General features: G+C 38.7%; 1 protein-coding gene across 2 annotated transcripts in view; it reads left to right on the top strand.

The window, feature by feature from the left end:
• Nucleotides 1-23702, top strand: part of DNAH8 (dynein axonemal heavy chain 8) — a 319103-nt gene that overhangs the window by 37947 nt on the left and 257454 nt on the right. For both annotated transcript variants that reach the window (XM_070361456.1, XM_070361457.1), the window contains exons 12-20: nucleotides 3971-4168; nucleotides 7363-7439; nucleotides 9635-9734; nucleotides 10911-11030; nucleotides 13086-13221; nucleotides 16364-16551; nucleotides 22131-22211; nucleotides 22611-22727; nucleotides 23519-23638. In XM_070361456.1, coding sequence (XP_070217557.1) covers nucleotides 3971-4168; nucleotides 7363-7439; nucleotides 9635-9734; nucleotides 10911-11030; nucleotides 13086-13221; nucleotides 16364-16551; nucleotides 22131-22211; nucleotides 22611-22727; nucleotides 23519-23638 — 1137 coding nt within the window. The remainder of the gene's footprint in view (nucleotides 1-3970; nucleotides 4169-7362; nucleotides 7440-9634; nucleotides 9735-10910; nucleotides 11031-13085; nucleotides 13222-16363; nucleotides 16552-22130; nucleotides 22212-22610; nucleotides 22728-23518; nucleotides 23639-23702) is intronic.

Raw genomic sequence — 23702 nt, 5'->3', positions numbered from 1 at the left:
TATATTTTATTTGTCCATTCATTAGTTGATGGACATTTGGGTTTTTCCATTTTGGGCTACTACGAGTAATGCTGCTATTTTCTGTGTGTGTTTTTGAGTTGTTATTTCTCTCGAGTTTATGCATAGGAGTGGAATTGTTGGGTCATATTATAACTCCATGTTTACTTTTTGAGGGAGTACCAAACTGTTTTCCAAAGTACTTGCATCATTTTATATTCTCGTAAGAAATGTATGAGGGTTCCAGTTTCTCTACATCATTGTAATGCTTGTTATTATCTGTCCTTTTGAATTTAGCCATTGTAGTGGATGTGAAGTGATATCACACTGTGGTTTTGATTTGCATTTCCCTGATGACTCGGTGACTAATGGTGTTGAGCATCTTTTCATGAGCTTATTGTCCATTCGTATTTCTTCTTTGGAGAAATTTCTGTTCCGATTCTTTGCACATTTTAAATTTAGTTATTTGTATTTTTATAGTTGAGTTTATAAGCATTATTTATGTATTCTGGATTTAAGTCTCTTATCAGATATGATTTTCAAGTATTTTCTCTTGCTGCGGGCTATCTTTTCATTTTCTTGATTGTGTTCTTTGAAGCATGAAGTTTTAAATTTTCATCAAGTCTGATTTATCAAGTGTTTGTTTTGTCGCTTGTGCTTTTGGTGATGCATCTAGGAAAAGTTGTATGAGACTGTTTTGTGAACAGTGGGAATGTCTTGAGGACAAATGTCTAATTGGAATTGTATCAGCATGGGTCAAATGAATAAATGAGTCCCATCATCAGAACCTGTTCCACAGAGATGTTTAATATGTCTGAAACCATTAGAATGTAAACCTGGAGGTGATTCCTAGTTACTTTTCATTTTTCCAGGAGCAAGGACCCTCACCAACTTGGGTGCAGTTTTAGGCTTGGTAGGGCTTCAGGGCTGGACCTTAATGGTTAACCCATTTGCAATAAAGATCTTTGCTGTCAGGTCTAGTGCTGGAGATCCATCTGTAAAGTAGCAGCCCAAGCATTCCTGATCCTAGAGGGAGTAGGTGATAATGGCTAGCTGCTTCAGCCACTCACCCCCATCCTACCTCTAGAGAAGCCTACCTACAATCTTAAGGATACAACTTCATGCCACAAAGGCTCAACAGTCAGAGCCAATGCAGCACTCTCCAGGGGCCTTACTTGAAGTGCATTCTGGCTGCTAGGTTATTCCAACTCTCCTGTGCTAAGAATCCTTTGGCTGGCTGGCATCTCTCCCAGGTGTAATTGGTGGATATTGGTTTCCAGATGCTCGAAGACGGGGCATGATAGTTACCCTGAAATGTGGCCAGGATTTTTTTTTATAATCCTGTAGAGGTTGTTCCAACATCTGTTGGAGCATCGAAAAAGCGAGAGAGTTCCAGGAAAACATCTATTTCTGCTTTATTGTCTACACCAAAGCCTTTGACTGTGTGGATCACAAGAAATTGTAAAAATTTTTAAAGAGATGGGAATACCAGACCACCTGACCTGCCTCCTGAGAAATCTGAATGCAGGTCAAGAAGCAACAGTTAAAATTGGACATGGAACAACAGACTGGTTTCAAATTGGGAAAGGAGTATGTTAAGGCTGTATATTGTCACCCTGCTCATTTAACTTATATGCAGAGTATATCATGTGAAATGCAGGCTGGATGTAGCACATGCTGGAATCAAGATTACCAAGAGAATTATCAATAACCTCAGATATACAGATGACAACACTCTTATGGAAGAAAGAGGAGAAGGACTAAAGAGCCTCTTGATGAAAGTGAAAGAGATGAGTGAAAAAGTTGGCTTAAAACTCAACATTCGGAAAACTAAGATCATGGCATCTGGTCCATCACTTCATGGCAAATGGGGAAGCAATGGAAACAGTGAGAGGCTTTATTTTGGGGGGCTCCAAAATCACTGCAGATGGTGACAGCAGCCATGAAATTAAAAGGAGCTTACTCTTTGGAAGAAAAGCTCTAACCAACCTAAACAGCATATTAAAAAGCAGAGACATTACTTTGCCAACAAATGTCTGTCTAGTCAAAGCTATGGTTTTTCCAGTAGTCATGTATAGATGTGAGAGTTGAACTATAATGAAAGCTGAGCACCGAAGAATTGATGCTTTTGAGCTGTGGTGTTGGAGAAGACTCTTGAGCGTCCCTTGGACTGCAAGGAGCTCCAACCAGTCCATCCTAAAGGAAATCAGTCCTGAATATTCACTGGAAGATCTGATGCTGAAGCTGAAACTGCAATACTTTGGCTACCTGATGTGAAGACCTGACTCACTGGAAAAGACTCTGATGCTGGGCAAGACTGAAGGTGGGAGGAGAAGGGGACAACAGAAGATGAGATGGTTGGATGGCTGGATGGCATCACCGACTTGATGGACATGAGTTTGAGTAAGCTCCAAGAGTTGGCATGCTGCAGTCCATGGGGTCACAAAGAGTCAGACATGACTAAGTGATTGAACTGAACTGAGAGGTGGTTACTGAGCTGCCTCGGTGGACTTCCCCTGCTCAGTGGGGCACAGCAGGGACTGCTGTTGGACCTGCCCTGAGAGCTCTTCAATAGCTGTCAAGGAGAGACAGAAAGGCACGCTAAGCCAGATCCTGTTAGGGAAAGCTGAGATTCAGATGTCTGGATGACCAACTCCAAAGTCAAAGGACAGACAGAATTGAGCTTGGCGTTGGAGAGCCAAGACCTCAGAGTTGGGCAGAGATGTTGGGAATCTTTAAGGAATAAGTGAGGAAAATTCTAGTGTGTCAGCTTAGGGTGCCTGAAAGTTACCTTTTGGTAGGTGGAGACTTGATGGTGTATTGTGGTTAGTCTGCCCTAAAGAACTGAAATTAAGTGTGTATGATATAGCTTTTGTTTCTTCTTCTTCCTGCCATGTAAATTTTGGTGAATATTGGTGTTTCCCAGAGCTCTGTGTTTAGTTTTCTTTTCTTCTCACCCTGAACATTTGTGGGAGAGAAGAGAAGGTGTGGGAAGCTTTGAGTATTGTTCTCCAGAGCAAGAATCAAGATGAGGAATCACTGATGAAGACTGAAGAGCTGAGAGCCTGTGGACATGAAAGACTTTTTCTTTATGGTGAAGTAGGTAGTGTTGGTATGTTGAGATGGAGCCAACTGTTTCTGAAGCAACGTTCATAATGAGGATTGCCCAGGGTTCTTTTTAAAAAACAGTTTTCTTTTATTGTGCCGAAAGTTACATAATATAAAACATACGATTTTAACCATATTTATCTATACAGTTCAGTGGCCCTAAGTGTATTTACATTGCTCTACAGCTCTTATCATCATCTGTCTCCCGAATTTTTCACCTTCCTAAACTCAAACTGTCTCCATTAAACACTAACTCCTTGTTCCCCCTCCCCCTACAACCCCCACCTGCCAGCCCCTGGAGTCTACCAGTGTACTTTCTGACACTATGAATTTGACTATTTGAGATACCTCATGTAAGTGGAATCCAACAGTAGTTGTCTCCCAAGTGTTCTTTAAGGGTCAGAAGTGACTGCAGTCATCCTTCAGGATTGTGGGGCCTTTCTTTTTTCTGAATGTGGATTTATTGCTAGTGTTACATATCAGAACTGTCGGGAGTGCCAAGAAGGACGGTAACGCTTTTGAATCCAGTGAAGTGATTTTGAGGAATAAAAGGCCTAAACTGTTTAGACATCTGCAAGGGATTTTAGTCCCTGCCCTTCCTCCTCTTGAAAGGCAAAGTGATCAAATTCTGAGAAAGGCTGTAAACTCTTTCCTTATGTTGAAACATCTTCTGTCTTAAATAGTCCAAGGGTAATAATGACTGGAGTAGAGATTTGTCTTCTATTTTATCTCCTCTGGTTGGGTTTATTTATATGATTCTAGATCCTGTTTATTTATTTATTTTTTTTAAATCATTGATTCATTAAGAGTTTGTTCTGGGGAAGGGTGCTAATTTTTTAAATAAAATAACACTTTTGTTTTTAAGATTACAGAAATGATAACTGTTGTGCAAACATACTCAACCTTAAACAATTCTACCATAGAGGGAATAGACATTTTGGCAATAAAATTCAAAAATATATATCAAGGGGTTAAGAAGAAACAGTATGACATTCTGGATCCAAGAAGGACAGAATTTGACACAGATTTCTTAGATTTTATGACAAAAATCAATGCTTTAGAGGTGAGTATACATAATTTTACTTTAGTAAAGCTGAAATGTAATCAATAGTACTGTACTGAAATTAACATAGTTACTATTTATTACAAATTACTCTTGCAAATTGATCAAAAATACTTGCTGGTATGAATAATTTTCTAACTAGTCTACAAGATATTTTCCATCTTTTTTAAAAAATGAAAAATGAGTTTACTCAGTAAAGGGTACCAGGAACTAACCAGAAGCCCAAAGGGCTTATTGTAGCTAGGGTTTATTTTTCATTTGCATTAAAAATTAGATTCGGTTTTTGTTGTGCCAGGGACCCATGTCACTTTTGCAGTCTAAGAGGGAATTTGTCAGCCTTGTTCTTGGTCAAGTGTGAGAAGATTTGAGAACAGATTAGGAAGACGAATCACTCTTCCCTTGGCACTGCACTTTATAACCACATTCTCATTACAGCTTAGAGGATGGCTCTGAAAAGGCCCTCAATCCTGTCTGTCAGAGCTCAAGGAACCCCAGAGGGATGAGACTGTAACATATTTCTCTGTCACTTTTTGGGCTTATATGACCTCAGTTACTATCTTACCGAAAACTCTTAGCCCAGGTGTAGCCCCAGGTCTCCTCCTTGCTGCATAAGGTCCTAGAAACACAGGGAGGGATAGGAATTCTCCAGGCAAAAATGCTGGAGTGGGTAGCCACTCCCTTCTCCTTGGGATCTTCCCAACCCAGAGATTGAACCTGGGTCTCCTGGATTGCAGGTGAATTCTTTACCATCTGAGCCACCTGCTAACACACTGTCTAATTGAAAACTGTTAGCCCAGATGTAGCTCCAGTTCTCCTCTTTGCTCAGAATGTCCTGGAAACACAGAGAGGGAAAAGAATATACAATGTCCACTTCCTGGGTCTTAAATTATTGCTAAGAAGGTGAGGAAAATTATATTTTTTTCCCTTGTGTTTTAAAAGACTCTTTTAAAAACCACATTATGTATATAATTTGTGCAATATATATTAAAAAGATCCTAAAATTCTAACAACACTTTTTCTTTTTGACACAGATTTCCTTTCAGTTTTTGAAAGTTAGACTCTGATAAGATCAGATCAGATCAGATCAGTCGCTCAGTCGTGTCCGACTCTTTGCGACCCCATGAATCGCAGCACGCCAAGCCTCCCTGTCCATCACCAACTCCTGCAGTTCACCCAGACTCACGTCCATCGAGTCAGTGATGCCATCCAGCCATCTCATCCTCTGTCGTCCCCTTCTCCTCCTGCCCCCAATCCCTCCCAGCATCAGAGTCTTTTCCAATGAGTCAACTCTTTGCATGAGGTGGCCAAAGTACTGGAGTTTCAGCTTTAGCATCATTCCTTCCAAAGAAATCCCAGGGCTGATCTCCTTCAGAATGGACTGGTTGGATCTCCTTGCAGTCCAAGGGACTCTCAAGAGTCTTCTCCAACACCACAGTTCAAAAGCATCAATTCTTCGGCGCTCAGCCTTCTTCATAGTCCAACTCTCACATCCATACATGACCACAGGAAAAACCATAGCCTTGACTAGACGAACCTTTGTTGGCAAAGTAATGTCTCTGCTTTTGAATATGCTATCTAGGTTGCTCATAACTTTCCTTCCAAGGAGTAAGCATCTTTTAATTTCATGGCTGCAGTCACCATCTGTAGTGATTTTGGAGCCCAGAAAAATAAAGTCTGACACTGTTCAGATTTATCTTCGTTTTCTGAATGTTGAGCTTTAAGCCAACTTTTTCACTCTCCACTTTCACTTTCATCAAGAGGCTTTTTAGTTCCTCTTCACTTTCTGCCATAAGGGTGGTGTCATCTGCATATCTGAGGTTATTGATATTTCTCCCGGCAATCTTGATTCCAGCTTGTGTTTCTTCCAGTCCAGCATTTCTATGATGTACTCTACATAGAAGTTAAATAAACAGGGTGACAATATACAGCCTTGACGAACTCCTTTTCCTATTTGGAACCAGTCTGTTGTTCCATGTCCAGTTCTAACTGTTGCTTCCTGACCTGCATACAGATTTCTCAAGAGGCTGATATGAAGATATATTTTACTTTTAGTATTTGGTTTGGGGAGTTATATCATTATAGCAATGGGAATTTGTCTTTTTAAAAAATTATTGTGTAAATTATTTTTATGATTCATTAATAAAGATTATATGTTATAAAGACTTTACTGTGTGGTCTTAGATTCAAATTTAGCTTTCAGTAAATTTAGAAGGCATAGTTTTTAGTATTTAGAAAGAGATGTCAGTGTTTTAACTTTCCTTGGTTTTCCAATGTTTCATTAATGGATGTGGCATATATTTGTGGACAGTACCAATATAATTGATAAGTGAAAGTAATTTACAGAGTGCTTCAGTTCCATCAGCTGGGCACCAAGAGTTTGGAGTTCACTGCTAAGGATGGTCAGAGCCTTGGAAGGATATTTTCTGCATCTCATTCCTCATTAGCATGACAAAGATGTTTCTGAGAGTAGCGGTATTGGACAATGACAACTGTTCACTATGGGTGTTTATAGTGTCATTGGAGAAGGACATGGCAACCCACTCCAGTATTCTTGCCTGGAGAATCCCATGGACAGAGGAGCCTGGGGGGCTACAGTCCACAGGGTTTCAAAGAGTCGGACACGACTGAGCACAGTGTCATTACATTGCTCCACAGACATGCTAAGAAATCCTAAATGTCCCAAAGAAATGTGCTCAGTAAGAGACTTTCACTCCTTTCATAAATTCTGTAGGTCAACATACAGTAAATAATGAGCAGCAAATGCAAACCACATATGTAATTTTAACTTTTTAGTAGCCACATGCATACAAGTAAGAAGAAACAGGTGCCGTTAATTTTAATGATATACTTTATTCAACCCCACGTAGTAAAAATATTATCATTTTAACACGTCACTAACAAAACCCAGTATGACATATTTTATACTCCCTTTTTCATACTAAGTCTTTGAAGTTTTGTGTGTATTTTATTTTCTATTTACAGCACATCTCACTTCCAAGTACTGACTTTCAAGTGCTCAGGGGAAACGTGTGGCCAGTGGCTACCATACTGGACAGTGCAGCGCTAGACGCTTAGATGGTAGATGTGTTTAAGGCTCTTTTGATTCTGTAGGAGAATCATTCATTGTTGTTAAACAAAACCAATCTTCTCTTTAATAAAAAAAAAATCATTCAAACATTAATATTGCATTTCAGGTACAGATACAGGCATTTATGAACAGTAGTTTTGGAAAAATTCTATCTTCTCAGCAGGCTCTTCAACTGCTTCAAAGGTATTTATAATGCATTAAGCAGTGTAATTCCTTTTTTATTTATTTATTTATTTATTTTTTTGTTTGCTTTTTTAAAATTTTATTTTATTTTTAAACTTTACAATATTGTATTGGTTTTGCCATATATCAACATGAATCCACCACAGGGTATACACGTGTTCCCCATCCTGAACCCTCCTCCCACCTCCCTCCCCCTACCATCCCTCGGGGTCGTCCCAGTGCACACGAGTTGCCAGTCCAGGTTTGATGCACGATAAGCAGTGTAATTTCTAAGTGGGATAACTTATACCTGAAAATAACCATTTCAAAAAAAAATTTGGAAATCTCTATGTAAACTTTGAAACTTATAAACAGTAATCTTTTTTATGATTTTATTCTTGAAATTTATTTATTTTAATTGGAGGCTAATTACTTCACAATATTGTGGTGGTTTTAGCCATACATCGACATGAATCAGCAATGGGTATACATGTGTCCCCTATCCCGAACCCCCTTCCCACCTCCCTCCCCATCCCATCCCTCTGGATTGGTTCCAGTGCACCAGCTTTGAGTGCCCTGTTTCATGCATAGAACTTGGACTAGTGATCTATTTCACATGTGGTAATTAATATACATGTTTCAATGCTATTCTCTCAAATCATCCCACCCTTGCTTTCTCCCACAGAGTCCCAAAGTCTGTTCTTTATATCTGTGTCTCTTTTGCTGTCTCACATACAGGGTCATTGTTACCATCTTTCTAAATTCCATATATATGCATTAATATACTGTATTGGTGTTTTTCTTTCTGACTTACTTCACTCAAACAGTAATCTTTCAATTACCATAAATAGACTGGTGAAAATTTGAAACATGGGATGATGTTTTTCATTGAATTTTATTGAGAAAAGCCTTTATATAGGAAATGATGTCATATTTTCCCTCAGCTATGTAATATCTTAAAGTTAATTTCATAAGTGTTATTGGAAAGGGAACAAATAATGTTTGATTCTACATACTGAAAGGAATTCTGAAAGTGAAATTATCTAAGAGTAATAGGTCTCTGGCTTCCCTGATAGCTCAGATGGTAAAAAATCTGCCTGCAATGGAGGAGACCCAGGTTTGATCCCCAGGTTGAGACGAGCTCCTGGAGAAGAAAATGGCAGCCCACTCTAGTAGTCTTGCCTGGAGAATCCCATGGACAGAGGAGCCTGGGGGGCTACAGTCCATGGGGTCACAGAGAGTCAGACATGACTGAAGCAACTTAGCACACATGCCCGTACGCACAGCAGGCCTCCAAAGTTTCTGTTTTCCTTCCTGAGCACTCCTGCAGCTTCCTCTATTCTGACAGCAGTGCTCCCCTGCAGGACAGGGGAGCCTGGATTAGAGGAGCGGGCTGGACCAGAAGCCGTTTTCTTCCAGCTCAGAGAGGGCTCACTACCCATGTCAGGGACCCTCTGGGAACTCTCCCCTGAGAGCCAGTGGATCTGGGCTTGGGTCTGACTTTGCTGTAGTTCCATGTCTTTCTAATGATGAATCATACCTGTAAAACTTTAGCTCATGAGATGATTGTAAGAGTCAAAACAGATATAAAATGGTTTTGATGAGTGAGAGTACTATACAGTACTGTACAGACTATACTATACAGAGTACCGTACAGATGGCAGTACCACTGTCTTGGCAGTTTCTCTGTCTCTTTTTACTCATTTTATTATCAGAATGTTATGGTTCTAGTTCTCCCTGTGCATCCTTAGTCTCTAAGCGTTGTGGTGTTTGGCTGACAAAATGTTTATTATTGTGACTGGGGATGACGTGAGCAGTAATACTGGCAGAGGGACAGTCAGTCGACTGCTTTCCGTCTTTGCTAAGCCAGCTTTGAAAAGCTCAACTTTTCAATCTCAGTTCAGATGTCATTTTCTTCAGGAAGTCTTTCTCGACTCCCCAGGCTTGGCAGGGTTTCCTCTGTTACATGCAATTTCTGCACTCTTGTAATTGGAACAACTATTTATGTCACTTATGACCAATCTCTACCTTTTCAATGACCGTTGGCTCCATGAAGGCTGAAGCCACACCTGTCTTGTACATCACTGTGTCCTAGGGCAATGCATGAGGCCTGGTGGGAATATTTGTCAAATGAGTGAATGGATTTTTAGGACTGCAGCAGCTCTTAAGTATGTTTCTCATTCGCCTTTTAATTATTCACCTTCACTTGCTTTTAGATTCCAGAAACTGAACATTCCCTGTCTGCAGTTAGAAATAAACCACACCATTGAGCGTATTCTTCAGTATTATGTGGCTGAACTTGAAGCTACCAAAAAGGCAAGTATCATGTTTATAAATAGAACAGCACTTTTCGTACAAGAAGAAAAATACGCGGCAAGTATTTGCCGTCATTATCTTGTGCCAAGCTTTTCAGACCGATCCTGTCACTGCTGAGTATCTTTGATGCTCCTCTCCAGGGGGAAGGTCCTGACAGCATGTGTCCCTAGAAAGCCAGATTATACCTCTCTCCTCTTAAGAATTATCTTCTTATGACAGGGTTCATGTATGTGTGGGGAAGCCCATTTACATTAATGTTTTTGTACATCAAAATATGGGCTCAGGTTTCTGCCATAAAGGAGTGCGAATCAGCCGTAATTATACATACATCCCCTCCTTCTCTAGCCTCCTTCCCCTCCCCTCGTCCCATCCCGTCAGGTCATCACAGAGCACCAGACTGGGCTCTCTCTGTGCTGCACAGCAACTTCTCACCAGCCAATAGTGTGTTTACGTTGATGCTACTTTCTCCAGTCATCCCGCTCTCTCTCCTCTCTCACTGGGACCGCAAGTCATCTTCATCCGTGTCTCCATTCCTTCCCTGCAAACAGGTTCATCAATATCATTTTTATGGCAGAAGCCAACACAACATTGTAAAAATTTAGAAAAATATCTAAATGTTAAAAATAGGGGAAAAAAAAATTGGGAAGGCTTTTATCATAGTTTGTGATCCTGAATTAGATAACACAGCATTGGAATAGGAATTTACTTGGAAATGTGAAATTAGCAATACAATTAATGGGGCCAAGGAACAGAGAAGTAAAAGTAAAAGGTAGTTAGTTCTTGGATTCTTATCCCTCTTCTTCTGTCACTCTGTAAAATTAAAATATATGTGTATAACCTGTAAAAAAAATATGGTCTCTGGAGAATATTATGACAGATATAATATAGCTATGTGTTCCCACTTTTGAGTATATCTTTAGGATTAGGGATAAAAGGCAGAAAAAATGTATACATGTAATGGGAAGTAAGGGTTAAAAGAGAATCAAGTGTCATGTGTTGTAATCATCATAGTTTTTGAGCCTTGGGTTGATAGGGCTAGAGTACATACTTTTTGACAACCTCTTATTTATAAAACATGTCAATAATTGTAATACATCAATAAAAATATAGCTGTATATGTTTTACCTTTTCCTCTGTATTGAATTTCGAACATTAATGCCAGACCTTTAATTACAGCTTTATCATTCTCAAAAAGATGACCCCCCTCTTGCTCGCAACATGCCCCCTATAGCAGGAAAGATCCTCTGGGTGAGGCAGCTGTATCGCCGGATAAGTGAGCCCATCAACTATTTCTTCGTAAGCCAATAGTTAAAATTTACAGTTTGTGGATCATGGTGGGTTTAGTTTTTCTTTTTTTGGCATGCCCTGAAGCATGTGGGATCTTAATTCCCCTACTAGGGATTGAACTGGTGCTCCCTGCATTGGAAGCATGGAGTCTTAACCACTTGACTGCTGGGGAAGTCCCTTGTGGTGATTTTTAATACAAGAAATATATTTTATACTAGAGCATTTGTTTCCAGTAGAGTAACTAGAGCTAATTCTTTTACCAAAGTAAATTTAGCTTGCAAATACGCTTGAGAGAGAATAAGCCAATTCCTTTCATGTTTGGTAGATAAGCCTGATTAATTACAGCTAATCTGTCAGAAGGTTAATCTTAGAAATGTATGACCTTTAATCATACAGGACACTTTATAAAGGCTTTTGTAAAATAATTGTTTTGAAAATGATAGAGCACAGGCTTGGTACTGAAACTTAAGTCTGTGTGTGGATGGATAGGTCACTGATACACATTCAGTTCAGTTCAGTTCAGACGCTCAGTCCTGTCCGACTCTTTGCGACCCCATGGACTGCAGCGTGGCAGGCTTCCCTGTCCATTACCAACTTCCAGAGCCTACTCAAACTCATGTCCGTCGGTGATGCCATCTAACCATCTCATCCTCTATTGTCCCCTTCTCCTCTTGCCTTCAGTGGAGGTGAGGAAGTGCTCAGAATATATTCCTCTGTGGAGGACTGAGGCCAAGAGCAGGTGTAATAGAGTACGTTCATCCTCTGTGTTCTTAAGATGATTAGATTTCTGAAAAACACCAGGGTAGTCTTAAGCCTTGTTGGGATTCTGAAACTGCCAGTTTGTCATCTCGTTTTGTTTGTGTGTTTTGGTTTTCCTTTTCTTGCTTTGTGTTTTAAAGAGATGGTGTCGCCAGTCCAGGTTCGATGTACGATACTGGATGCTTGGGGCTGGTGCACTGGGACGACCCAGAGGGAGGGTATGGGGAGGGAGGAGGGAGGAGGGTTCAGGATGGGGAACGCATGTATACCTGTGGCGGATTCATTTCGATATTTGGCAAAACTAATACAATATTGTAAAGTTCAAAAATAAAATAAAATTTAAAATAAAATAAAATAAAAATAAAGAGATGGTGTAGCAAAGCAAAGTTGGTTTACCTGGTGTTGTGTCTTGTGCCTAAGTAGAGAACAAAATATAATAGTCTTGCAAGTGATTTTATTATTTGAGCATTATTAAATATTAAGTTTTTGTTGTTTTTGTTTGGCTGATATAATTTGTTTTACTGTCCTCAATATTAAAAAAAATATTGAAAAAGCAGTAGGCTCTGGCAGTAGGCTCTGGAAGTTGGTGATGGACAGGGAAGCCTGCTGCGCTGCAGTCCATGGGGTTGCAAATATTAAAATAAATAAATAAATAAAACAAAATGCTGGCCTTAGACAAGAGGCCAGGATAGGTACTCAGTTGTTTATTGACTTTATAGTGACAGAGCAGAGATTGCCCTGTTTTTGATACGTGTGAATGAAAACAACAAAAAGAGAATGTTCAATTTTTACATAAAAAATCTTGTTTTTGTTCTTTGATATATATTTACTTCTTTTTAAAAAAATTGGTGGGGAAGGAGGGAGGGGGAGAGAGAGAGAGGGAAGAAGGGAAGGAAGGAGGGAGGGAGGGAATCTACATTTCCTTTTTTTTTTTTTTTGATGCTGTAATTTAAGAATTTGCCCTGATACTCACAGTTCTAGGAAAATTAGTTCATTGTATCTTGCCAGAAAAGTGGGGATGAAACAGAGAATTGGGGGTGGAGGCCCTAGTGCCTACGGCCAGCTGTAAGACTAGATACTTTGCTTTATAAATCCTATTTTCTTTCTCAGTTTCTGCTTTTTACTGTTAATGTTTCTCTGCTTCCTTCTCTAGCTTGTCTGACCTTCCTCGTTTCTGATCTTTTTCTGAGGCAAAATCTAAATGAGTAGCATTGTTATTTGAAATATAAACAGCTTTACAGTTTGAATAGAAAGCAGACAGCAGACTTTTTAAAATAAATCATTTTTCTTCCCTTAAAAAAACAGAAAAACTCGGAAATTTTGTCAAGTGCAGAAGGCAAAGCTGTCATCCGTCAGTATAATAAAATTTCCTATGTTCTGGTGGAATTCGAGGTGGTCTATCACACAGCCTGGATCAGAGAGATCTCCCAGTTACAATACGGTGTGTGTAAGACTGCAGTGACCCTGCAGAGGAGGGAGTATTAGGTGGCTTTGAATGAGTTTGTGGTTCTGGAGAATTTTTATGTCTTTTTAAATATAACTGTATGATGGTTAAATTTAGATTTGGGACTGATACAATTATTTATTTCTTTACAGTTAGTAATATTCTGATTTTATAAGCAGAAATTGTCATGACCTTAAAATTGGTATATGCAGATTATGAGTTTCCCCTGAAAAACAGTATTTAAAAGTCAATATCAAAGCTCTTTATTTCTCCATAGGTTTGAGAAGATTTTTTGTTTTTAATCAGTTTTATCATGCTGTAGATTCAAATCTCAGTCCCAGTCAAGAGAAAGAATCGCAGCTTGCTTGTCCTCATTCCGTCCTTCCTTCAGTCGTTCCTTCCTTCCGTCTGTCCTTCGTTCCACCCATCCTTCCTTCCATTGTTCCTTCCTTCCTCCCTCCCTCCCTTGCTTCCTTGCTTCTTCTCTCCCTTCTATTTTCCCCTCCTCTCTTCCTCTCCCTTCCCTTTCTTTCTATAACTGAATTTAACTTAAATTTTGATCTCCAGTAAATAATGAATGTTAGGGTTGTGTCTAAGTACCTCTGAGAGGTGCCAGGGTATTGGGCAGTTAAGTGATGTAGGAGATGGATGGTTTTAAGCCACCGTCCATCCATGCTCCCATCATCTGGGATGTTGTTGTCGTTGTGTGGGCCCAGCTGGTCAGTTCAGGTTCCTACTTTGTCCCATATCAACCTTAATCTCTTATCCATAACCCTGGCGGAACCCTGACTCTGTCCCGTGGTGGGAAGGTGTCTCCCTCTCGTGCCAGGGATCTCCACTTCAGGAGAGCACAGAACTGCAGGGGTAGGAAGCACAGATTCACAGTTTGGGTCCCTGGGAGTGATAGTGAGAGGGGCCACTCCTAGTTCTGCCTCTTGGTTCCAAACTCACAGCACTATATATAGGTCATTGATTCGCTGCATGACTGCATCCTGAAGAATAAGATTTCAACCCTCTGGAGTATCTTCTGAACTGGCACCTCATTAAGCCTTTAATATACCACTTCTATCGGCCCATCTGTTTCTGGGTAATGCATATGATAAGATCCTATGGATCCTAATGAAAGCCTGCTAATGGAGCAATGGTCTCAAACTTTAAAAGAAGGTTAAAATTTACATTATGGAAAAGATCAAAGAGAATTTTTAGCAATCGAAATATGGAGCATGTATTGTTTTGCTTATACAATACGATGCACTTCTCTATTTTTTTTTTTGTTCTGTCAGCTTTTCCTTTTATCTGCACACTAACAAGTTCAACAGTCCCCTGGTCCATAAAGCCGTTCCTTATTCTTCCTGGCAGATAATAATGTCTTCTTCCTCCAGAGGCCTCCACACACTTTATCATGACATTTGTGGCTTTATAGATCTGTCTTATCTCCCCTATACATTCTAGCAACACTCTCCGTGTCTGTTTCATCTTTGTGTCCTTTAAATAGCAGTCATAGCTAACAAAACACACCTTATATATTCAACCCCCATTAATTCTCATGGCAGTTCTCTGAGCTATTATTCTTATTGTCATTTTACAGATGAAGAAACTGAGGTGCTGAGAAGTTAAGTGATTTTCCTGAGATCACAGAGCTGGGAAGTGGCAGGGCCAGGATTCAAATTTGCCTTTCTTTAAAAAAAAAAAAAATTATTTATTTGGCTGGGCCAGGTCTTAGTTGCAGCATGTGGGATCTGGTCCCCTACCAGGGAGAGAACCCCTGCATTGGGAGCATGGAGACTTAGCCACTGGACTACCATGGAAGCCCCCAGACTTGCCTTTCATGTGAACACAGGCTCGTGAAAGTGAATTACTCTGAAAGACCTCTTGTTATGTTGATGTAACTATATTTAACTGTTTAGGAACTTGGGATTATAATTGGAGACCTAGTATTGGTCTCCTCATTTGCTCTGTAAAGTTTCTCCAGTGATGATTCACATAGAAGGTTCACTTAGTCCCAGAGTTGCCTTCCTGGCTATCATTATTCTTAGTGGTCTCGCTGACCACTTTGTCCTTTCAAAAAAAGCTCAGCTTTGCCTTAAGGAAGATAGATTTCATTACATGAATGTCCTAAGATTATCTTGGCATTTACTTGGGAAGATAAATGATTTCCAGCCGAAGTTTTAAAAGATTCCAAATGAACTGGTTTTTAGTTGAAATCCTCATAAAACCATCATTGTTAATAATCACATCAAAACTCATTCTGTTGAGTAGAAGTCAACTAACTTCAAAGGGATATACAGTCTATTTTGTTTTACTAGAAATTTGATGCACCCATATTCTCTGAAGTAATTTGAGGCTTGGAAGATAAAATGTGTGAAATTCTCACATTAGCAGTGCTTGTATAAGATGCAACTGAAGCTAGCACATACTAGTTTACAACTGCGTTATTATGATGCCTCTAAAAGCAATTCATGTTAGGATAACAAATGGTTGAAGGCTATTCAACATGAACAGTTTGGGATTATGTATTTAACTTCTTAATAAAAAGCATATCTGAGAGTACCTATTATATGACTGATGTTCATGTAGTAATTTGGATGTAGGCTAAAAAAAAATTCTTCCTCTGCATTCTAGGAGTTCACAACTCAATGGTGTTTAATAAATATTTCTTACTGATACTGAACCTAGTTATCGATTTAAGTCAGATAAACCTTCTTAAATTTGAGAAGCCAATTTAGTATTAGGTATAGAAAAGAGTTTGAACTCTATGAGGTGTGTCATATTTTGTAGTTGGGCACATCTTTCAATTCTCTCTCCCAGAGGTTAAATCACAATCTGTAAAAATAAACTAACACTGCATCACAGCCCTCTTAGACCCACTCAGAAAAGTACTGTGTTACAGTTCATGGCACAAAGGCTAAGCATTCTTGGTTCATATTTATGTCTCTGGATCTAATTTTATGGTTTACAGACACTCTGCATTCATTTATCTAAGTTTTGAGCACTGACAATGTGTCAGATACTGTGCCTTAGCACTTGACAGCCAAAACTACCATTCTGTCCTTAAGAAGTCAGTGGTTCAGTGCGGAAGACAGTCATATAAACAGGACTGAAAACAGAGTAAGTCATGTCAGCAATTGTTTATTTGTAGCTTTGCAAGCCACACTTTTTGTGCGACATCCAGAAACAGGAAAGTTGCTGGTTAATTTTGACCCCAAAATTTTGGAAGTTGTTCGGGAAACTAAGTGCATGATAAAAATGAAGCTTGACGTACCAGAACAGGCAAAGAGATTGCTAAAATTGGAAAGTAAATTGAAAGGAGATAAATTGTACCTACAGGTAAGATAGATTCTATTTTCTTTTCTTTTTAAAAAATATTTATTTATTAGGATGCGTTGGGTCTTAGTTGGGGTACATGGGATCTTTTGCTGTGGTACATGGACACTCAAGTTGTAGCTTGAGGGCTCAGTGGTTTTGGCACTTGGGCCTAGATGCTCCATGGCATGTGGGATCCTAGTTCCCAAGCCAGGGATTGAACCTGCATCTCCTGCATTGCAAGGTGGATTCTTAACCACTGGACCACAAGAGAATTTCCCTACTTTCTAATTTGCAAGAGGTTTTTAAATATATATATATATATAATTTTTTTTTAGAAAGAAAAAGACACCTTTGCAGTTGTGCTGATGCTGCATTGAGGAGAAATTTGTTATTATGTTGATTCTTTTTAAATTTTTTCAGCTTTATCGGGGGACAGATGACAAATAAAATTGTTAGATAAAGTGTAGGTCATGATGATTTGATATATATATGTGTTATGAAAATATGTTGTAGAATGTATTAGTCACTCAGTTGTGTCCAGCTCTTTGTGACTCCATGGACTGTAGCTTGCCAGGTTCCTCTGTCCAGGCAAGAATGCAGGAGTGGATTGCCATTCCCTTCTCCAGGGATCTTCCTGACCCAGGGATCGACCTAGGTATCCCGACTTACAGGCAGATTCTTTACCGTCTGAGCCACTAGGAAGCCAGAAGCCCATATTATGAAAGGATTCCTTCCATTTAGTCAGTTAACTAACGTATCCATCATTATATATATATATATATATATATAATTATATATATAATTATATAAACATATATAAACACACACATTGGTGAAAACATTTAAATTCTATTCTCTTCAGTTTAGTTGCTCAGTCATGTCTGACTCTTTGTGTCCCCATGGACTGCAGCATACCAGGCCCCCTGTCCATCACCAACTCCTGGAGCCTGCTCAAACTCATGTCCATTGGGTTGGCGATGCCATCCAACCATCTCATCCTCTGTCATCCCTGTCTCCTCCTGCCTTCAATCTTTCCCATCATCAGGGTCTTTTCAAATGAGACAGTTCTTCACATCAGGTGGCCAAAGTATTGGAGTTTCAGCTTCAGCATCAGTCCTTCCAATGAATATTCAGGACTGATTTCCTTTAGGATGGACTGGTTGGATCTCCTTGCAGTCCAAGGGACTCTCAAGAGTCTTCTCCATCACCACAGTTCAAAAGCATCAATTTTTTGGCACTCCGTTTTTTTTTTTTTTTTTATAGTCCAACTCTTACATCCATACATGACTAATGGAAAAACCATATCTTTGACTAGATGGATCCTTGTTGGCAAGGTAACATCTCTGCTTTTTAATATGCTGTCTAGGTTGGTCATAGCTTTTCTTTCAAAGAGCAAGCATCTTTTAATTTCATGACTGCAGTCACCATCTTTAGTGATTTTGGAGCCAAAGAAAATAAAGTCTCTCACTGTTTCCATTGCCTCCCCATCTATTTGCCATGAAGTGATGGTACCAGATGCCATGATCTTAGTTTTTTGAATGTTGAGTTTTAAGCCAACTTTTTCACTCTCCTCTTTCACTTTCATTAAGAGGCTCTTTAATTCCTCTTAGCTTTCTGCCATAAGGGTGGTGTCATCTGTGTGTATGAGGTTATTGATATTTCTCCTGGCAATCTTGATTCCAGCTTGTGCTTCATCCAGCCCGGGATTTCTTAAGATGTATTTTGCATAGAAGTTAAATAAGTAGGGTGACAATACACAGCCTTGATGTACTCACTTTCCAAATTTGGAACCAGTCTGTTGTTCCGGGTCTGGTTCTAACTGTTGTTTCTTGACTTGAATGCAGATTTCTCAGGAGACAGGTGTGGTGGTCTGGTATTCCCATCTCTTGAAGAATTTTCCACAGTTTGTTGTGATCTACACAGTCAAAGGCTTTGGCATAATCAGTAAAGTAGAAGTAGATGTTTTCCTGGAATCCTCTTTCTTTTTCTACGATCCAACGGATGTTGGCAATTTGATCTCTGGTTCCTCTGCCTTTTCTAAATCCAGCTTGAGCATCTGAAAGTTCATGCTTCATGTACTGTTGAAGCCTGGCTTGGAGAATTTCAAGCATTACTTTGCTAGCCTGTGAGATGAGTGCAGTTGTGCGGTAGTTTGATTGTATGACGTGTTATCAACTACCGTCACTGTGTTGTACTTCAGGTCCTCAGACCTTATCAATCTTAGAGCTGAAGGTTTGCGCCCTGTTAGCAATAGCTTCCTGTTTCCCCTACGCCTGACATCTACTTTGCTACTCTTTTTATGAGTTTGCATGTCTTAGATAACACATCTAAGTGATATTATACAGTATTTATCTTCTCCTGTCTGACTTATTTCACTTAGTGCAGTGCCCTTGAGGTCCATCCATGTTGTCACAAATGGCAAGATGTCCTTCTCTCTCATGGTTGAATAGTATTCCATTGTATATATGCCACCTCTTTATCCATTCACCCATTGATGGAAAGTTGTTTCCATGTTTTGGCTGTTGTGAATAATGTTGCAATGAACATTGGAGTGCATATATATTTTCAAATTAGTGTTTTCATATTCTTTGGATAAAAATCCCAAAGTGGAATTGCTAGGTCTTGTGGTAGGCATCACTGACTCAATGGACATGAGTTTGAGTAAACTCAGGAGTTGGTGATGGACAGGGAGGCCTGGCGTGCTGCAGTCCATGGGGTACCAAAGAGTCAGACACGACTGAGCGACTGAACTGAACTGATGGTAGTTCTACTTTAGTTTTGTAAGGAAACTGTTTTTGATAGTATTTGCACAATTTAGCTTTTACCAACAGTGTCTGAAGGTTCCTTACTCTCCACATCCTCACCAGTTATTTATCTTTTATCAATAGATGTGAGGTGGTATCTCATTACCCACTATGTTTACTTCTAGGAGTTTTATGGCTTCAGGTCTTAAATTTAATGGTTTAATCCATTTTGAGTTAATTTTTGGGTGCGGTATAAGATGGTGGTCCAGTTTTATTCTTTTTCATGTGACTGCCCAGTTTTCCCAATATTGTTTACCGAAGAGACTGTCCTCTCACCATTGAATTCTTTTGACTTCTTAGTGTGTTCTTGGTTCTTCGTAAGTGAATCGACTGTATATGCACGGGTTTATTTCTGGACTGTATTCTGTTCTGTTGTGATTCTCGAGGCATTAAAATACTGACATGCAAACAGAAAGGAAAAAAGTGAAAGGATTATCAGAAAGCAAAATGTGATTATCAGAAGTCAGATGTAGATTTCTGGATAATGACAATGATGAATAGCAAGTTTAAAACACTATTAATATTATAATTTTATAGATTAAGTGCATTATATTTTATAATATGTTCAATTAAGGATACTAGTAAGATATGAATTAATGACTGTAAAATGACATGAATGGAAAATGAATCTCAGTATTATGGAGTAAAATGGAGCAACAACCAAAAAGATCAGAGTATTAGAATAGATATTCTCCAAACCAGTTTAGAAAAACAGGCTTATTGAGATATAATTCACATACCACACAATTTATCCATTTTAAGCGTACAGTTTAATGGTTTTAGTATATTCACAAAGTTACACAACCATCATCATTATCAATTTTAGAATATTTTCATCATTCCCAAAAGAAACTCCATATCTGTTAGCAGTCAGTCCCCATTTTCCCCTCAACTCTCGCCACATCTTCCCCTGGCAATCACTTAGTGTCTCTATGGATTTGCCTACCCTGGGCATTTATACAAATGGAATCATTTAATATATGATGGTTTGTGGTTCACTTTTTTAACCTAACACAATATTTTCAGAGTTCATTCATATTGTCCTATGGATCAGTACTCATTTTTGAGTGTGTGAGTGAGAAAGTTACTCAGTCATGTCCGACTCTTTGCAACCGCATGGACTGTACAGTCAATGGAATTCTCCAGGCCAGAATACTGGAGTGGGTAGCTTTTCCATTCTCCAGGGGATCTTCCCAAACCAGGAATTGAACTGGGGTCTCCTGCATTGTAGGTGGATTTTTTACCAACTGAGCTATGAGGGAAGCCAACGGCTAAATAATATTCTATTGTGTGGTTATACCACATTTTAGGCATCCAGTCGCCAGTTGATAGACATTTGGGTTGTTTCTATATTTTTGCATCATGAGTGATGCTGCTGTGAATATGTGTATACAAGTTTTTGTGTAGATATGTTTTCATCCTCTTAGGAATATAACCTAGGAGTGAAATTGCTGGGTTTTAGTAACTTCATAACTCTATGTTTAACCTTTTGAGTAACTGACATGTTTTGTTTTCCAAAAAGGCTGCTTTATTTTATGTTCTCACAAACAGTGTATGATGGTTCCATTTTTCCACATCCTTGCCAACATTTGTTACTGTCTTCTTCATTTGAACATCATTTGGATGTGAAGTAGTATTTCCATATGGTTTTGACTTGCATATCTTCATGGCTGTTGATGTTGAGGTTGTTTTCGTGTGCATGTTGGTGATTTGTAGGTCTTTGGCAGAATGTCTGTTTTCTCCTATTCTGTGAGTTGTCTTTTTGTTTTCTTGATACTATCCTTTGGAGCACAAACTTTTTAAAATTTTGATGAAATCCAACGTATGTATTTTATCTTTTGTCCCATGTAATTTTAGTGTCATTTCTAAGAAATCTTTGCCTAATCCAAGGTCACAAAGATTTATGCATGTGCTTTGCTCTAGGGTTTCATAATTGTAGCTTTTACCAAAACACACACACACACACCCTCAGAATGCCCCCTCAGGCATTGTAGAAACTTTGGCTTCATCATCAAAAGCCCTAGGTTTTCATACTGGTTAGTTATGACTTTACAGGACTGAGTGTCAAAATACTGTTATAAATTGAGGTTAATGTCACATGCACTGAATCTTGCAGGATTTTAGTTAGTATTGAATGATACTAGGAAAGTCAGAGTCCTTTGCCAAATGTAAAGTGTACATAAAAGTTCAACTACAAGTAAGAGAAAGGAAGAAGGGAATTAATCACTTTGAAACTATTAAGTAAACATTGAAACAGTTTAAAATTATTAATTTGGGGAAGAATTAGCCTGAAACCACATCTTCCATCACACAGTGCAGTAAGTTACAAAACAATCAAAAGTTGATCATCATGGTTCTTTCTCTAAAAAACATCTAAAAGTATTTAAGCTTTGTGTAGACCTTTATTTTGATTCAAGAAAACAAATGTGGCTTCAGGAATAAGTAAGCTGCAATATATCAGAAAACAGGCAGCAGAAGGGGTGAAAATGTGTAATGACAGACTTAAGGAAAAGATAATTGTCTGAACCATTTAAAATTGCATGCATTTAAAAAGACAATTAAATAATAGTTATTAGAAATGTAAATCTAGGAAGCTCCCATGACTTACTGTTTAAAGGGGATGCTCAGTTAATTTACAGGTGAAAGGAAAGTACAGCAAATTAGTACAAATAATCAGCCTCCATTTTTCAGGGCTATGAGGAAATGGGTAAAATGAAACCTTCTAGGTATGAATCAAAATGTGACTGTTGCTTTAAAATAAATCAAAGTAAAACATGCCATTTTGACTTTTAACAGGGTCTCCTGCAACATTATGATGATTTATGTCAGGAAGTGCCTCCTGTGTTTGTCAATCTGATGACCCCTAAAATGAAAAAGGTTGGTGATGTTGATGGTTTATATTGATTTCCCTGTCGTTTAAAATTAGATTCCAGTTCTATAGATTATGGATTCTAGAACATCTATTCTTGGCAAGGCCCTCTTTCTAGTTCAACTTTATAGCTCTATTTTCCCTGCAGAATGATTTCTTGTCTAGGTTTTGTTGCCTTTGAAAAACAAATAAATCTAAATAATGAGCCCTTTCTAAGAATCTGCGATTGCTTCATGGACAGCCAAAGATGATTAAAAACAAAAAGTCACCTTTACTAGGCATAATGGAGGGGAAATAGAATTAAGGAAATACAACCCATAATATTTCCAGGTAATAAAAGGCAGCCTTTTTATGAATGCAGATGCTCCTTTTTAATAAGGGAAACCATTTTTTTTTTCTTTTTCTAGGTGGAAGCTGTGTTAAGACAAGGGCTCACAATATTGACATGGTCATCTTTAACACTAGAAAGCTTTTTTCAGGAAGTTGACTCAGTTTTGGGTATGTTCAACCAACTCTTAAAGAAGGTATGAGAGATACATTTTTAAAAACTACATGCATTAATACTCAGGCTATACGTAATAGTTTGATTAACCTATGAAAGCTATTTAAGTCTATTTAAGTGATTTTTAACTAAAAGGACATCATTACATTAAAAAAAAAAAAAGCTTTGTACTTCTTGAACTGATTTGGGGCCTCTTAATTTAGAATTGCCTTGTTCTTGTCCCTGAATTACCTTGCTTGTAATATGTTTAAATGATTGTTCAGCTCCACAGTGTAGTTTAGAAAATGGTATAGTTGTAGACTGTGGAAGATGGTGGAATGGAGGGCTTAAATGTATCTGATGTTAATTAGATGAGGTAGTTACCCACTTGGAGACTATCTATTGATTTCTGACATGTTTTCTACATAAAACATGCATAACCTTTTAGATGTGCTAGTCTGTCTATGGTGGCAGCATGGTATAACAGACGAAACCCAGAGGCTTGAAAATCAGATAAACCTAGGTAGGATATTTTGACTTTCACCAGCTCTGTATTCCTCTCTGGGTTTCTTGACTTCTCTGAGCCTTGGTTTCTCTGGCTGTAAAACTGATTCATAGACTGGAAGGAGATCATGCATGTGAGGTTATGACACATGTTGCAGCTCAGTAAAGTTTAATTCCACATCAAGAAAAGATTTACTCCTGAAATTCCTACCAAATTATGCTTGGCTCAGGATGCAAGTTTCCAGATATAGCCCTCCAGGTTAGTTTATAACTCAAGTGCTTTTTGGATGAAAAAGGAGGTTTCTTCTACATATGTTTTCTCATTGGTAGATCAATGACTTGTGTGAAATGCATATTGATGCAGTTCTAAAGGAGATAGCCAAAACATTGTTAATTTCCCTGCCTGAAACCGGTGCTACCAAAGTAGAAGATATGTTGACACTCAATGAGGTATGTGTTTATGTGTTATACTTTAGTCATAGAAATGCTAACTCATAAACTAAAATGTGAATTT

This window comes from Bos mutus, chromosome 23, assembly GCF_027580195.1.
Source record: "Bos mutus isolate GX-2022 chromosome 23, NWIPB_WYAK_1.1, whole genome shotgun sequence".
NCBI classification, from domain to species: domain Eukaryota; kingdom Metazoa; phylum Chordata; class Mammalia; order Artiodactyla; family Bovidae; genus Bos; species Bos mutus.
Note: the sequence above shows the minus strand (reverse complement) of the source record. Positions and strands in the feature narration are given on the sequence as shown.